The sequence below is a fragment of the Argentina silus genome (assembly GCF_951799395.1).
Source record: "Argentina silus genome assembly, chromosome: 22".
In the NCBI taxonomy this organism is placed as follows: Eukaryota; Metazoa; Chordata; class Actinopteri; order Argentiniformes; family Argentinidae; genus Argentina; species Argentina silus.
In genome coordinates this window covers 11,146,001-11,148,500 of record NC_139676.1, presented here as the reverse complement: position 1 = coordinate 11,148,500, position 2,500 = coordinate 11,146,001, and the positions used below count along the sequence as shown (strand labels likewise).

General features: G+C 47.7%; 1 protein-coding gene across 1 annotated transcript in view; it reads right to left on the bottom strand.

The window, feature by feature from the left end:
• The window catches only part of LOC310821538 (E3 ubiquitin-protein ligase SMURF2-like), a gene marked incomplete at its 5' end in the record, with an annotated part of 7,036 nt that extends 4,752 nt beyond the window's left edge, over nucleotides 1-2,284 (bottom strand). Inside the window, one exon of the mRNA XM_083693625.1 lies at nucleotides 2,000-2,284. Coding sequence (XP_083549751.1) covers nucleotides 2,000-2,284 — 285 coding nt within the window. The remainder of the gene's footprint in view (nucleotides 1-1,999) is intronic.
• Between the last annotated feature and the right edge of the window lie 216 nt (nucleotides 2,285-2,500).

The following is a 2,500-nucleotide window of genomic DNA, read 5'->3' as shown; positions in this document are numbered from 1 at the left end:
TGTCTTCTACGAGAAAACCAACAAGATTATTCTATTCCCTAGCCAGGACTATGAAGAACACTCCAGATCTCTCCCTCTCCCTCTCTCCCTCCCTCCCTCCCTCCTCTCCTCTCTCTCTCTCTGTCTGTCTGTCTCTACCTCCTTCTCTCTCTCCCTCCCTCCCTTGTTTGTTCTCTCTCTCTCTCTCTCTCTCTCCTTCTCCCCCTATTTCTCAGGTCCTGGTAGAACAGGCCCTAGTGGTGCCTGGGAGAAGCCAGCAGGAATGCACCAACTGTGTGTGTGTGTGTAGCTCCCTTTAACATTACGTAAGGGCCTGCCTCTCTTCCCTCAGTCACGGCCCAGGCAGTGACTAAGATGCACTGCCATCTAAAACAAGCCCTTGCCACAGCAACAGCAGTGTTGCAACTGTGAAAGCAGAGCAGGCTCTGGATCCTAGGGAGGTTATTAGCTGGGAATTACAGCGCGAGCACGCACACACACACACACACGCACGCACTCACTCACTCACTCAGACAAGCACTCAGACACGCGCGCACACACTCAGACACACACGCTCAGACACACACGCTCAGACACACACGCAAACACTCACTCACGCGCGCACTCAGACACGCACGCACACACACACACATTCGCGCACACACACACACACGCACACATTCCCATGAGTTCTACCAACGGAGGCTTTTTCACACTTCGTTCTCCCCAGCTGTCACGTCGCGAACGATGAAGTCATATTTTTTTTCATTGCTCAACTTGTACCGCGGAGTTATGAAGTTATGTCTGGCCCCGAAAACCTGCCACTGCTGCCTCTCTCTCTCTCCCCCCTCCCTCCCTCCCTCCCCCCTCCTTTTAACTGATGAAATCATCCAGAAAGAATGCCTTGCTTTGGAAGAACAGATGATTGGGAGAGAGAGAGAGAAAAAAGAAAGAAAGAAAGAAAGAAAGAAAGAAAGAAAGAGAGGGAGCTGTGGTGTTTAGAAGGCCTTTTTCACTTTTTTTTTTTTTTACTAAGAACCATAAAGAGATTCTGGGTATTGCAGCTTGGGTGCCCCAGGCCTTTCCCTCTGCAACACTATAAATGGATGGAAAGCAACTCATAAATTGTATGGGTTTGCATCTGGGAACGTGTTTGCATCTACTGAGTATGTATACACGCGTGTGCTGGTAAATCAGACATACAAATATGCTTACATGTACACTCATAGAACCCAAACAGGCAAGTTAAGTGAGCATACGGCATATTAGCTGTGTTAAGATGAAGACATACATGATGACTGCCCCTGGTGTGAGCATTGATTACTTTGTCTTATGATGACTGTTGGATAGATGATTCACAAATGTATTTGTTGTAAGCTGCTTTGGATAAAGGCGTCTGCTAAATGCCATAAATGTAAATGTATAATACACTCACTGGACACTTTATTAGGAACACCTGTACACCTTCTCATGGTGGAGGTGGTGTAATGGTGTGGGGAATGTTTTCTTGGCACACCTTGGGCCTGTTAATACCAATCAATCAATCACCGCTTGAATGCCACAGCCTACTTGAGTGTTGTTGCTGACCATGTGCATCCCTTCATGGCCACAATGGCATGTTGTGGTTTTATATGTGCCTACTCTGTATGCCTACTCTGTATGCATGTTAGGAAGTCCTATCATTCTGTGCATAATAGAACTAATTCCAAATTCAACTCCCATACAACTTTATGAATCCCATCAGGGACAACACAATGACCAAAGACATGTCAAACTGCATTCAAGTGATCCTTGAAAAAAAAAAAAAAAACAGGAAACTTGGACATTTCCAACTTGGCAACTTGCGTACCTCGGAGATCTCTGAGTTCCCCTACTTGGAGCTCTCTCAGAATTAGACAATAGGAAGCTCTTCACTAAAAACGCTGCTAAATCTCAGAGAGAAGCTCAGCGTTTCCGAGGAGCACTTGAACGCACCATAAATCCCACAGGGTGGGTCTTGGGGGACGGAACGGGTCTTTACCTCAAAGATCTCCTCCCGGCAGACCTCGATGCGGCAGTGTCCGGCCTGGGGCTGCTGCTGGGCCAGCTCCTGGCGGAGGATCTTCAGCTTGTGGACCAGGTCTCTCTTGTACTTGGGCACGGTGAGACACTCGGCCTCCTCAGGCAGCTGGGCCGGGGACAACACCGCCGGAGGGGGGGGGAGCTGCTGGGGGGGCTGCTGCTCCTTCAACTGGTTCTGACGACTACCACTAGAGGAGAAGAAGAAGAAGAAGAAGAAGGAGGATGAGATTACTTTATTGTCCATAAGACACGGAAGGGAGGGGAGAGAGAGGAAAGAGAGAAGGAGATAGTTATTTTAATTCGCAGTCCTTATCATTTTGAGCGTGGTGTAATTCAATTTCACATTGCAATCTTTCACTGTTAGATAGTTTGAGTTTGTGTTCTCCTGTGTATTGTTTTGGCATCATTGGATGGCCCCTTACATGGCAATAAAGCTTGTTTGAAGAAGGAGAGAGAGGGA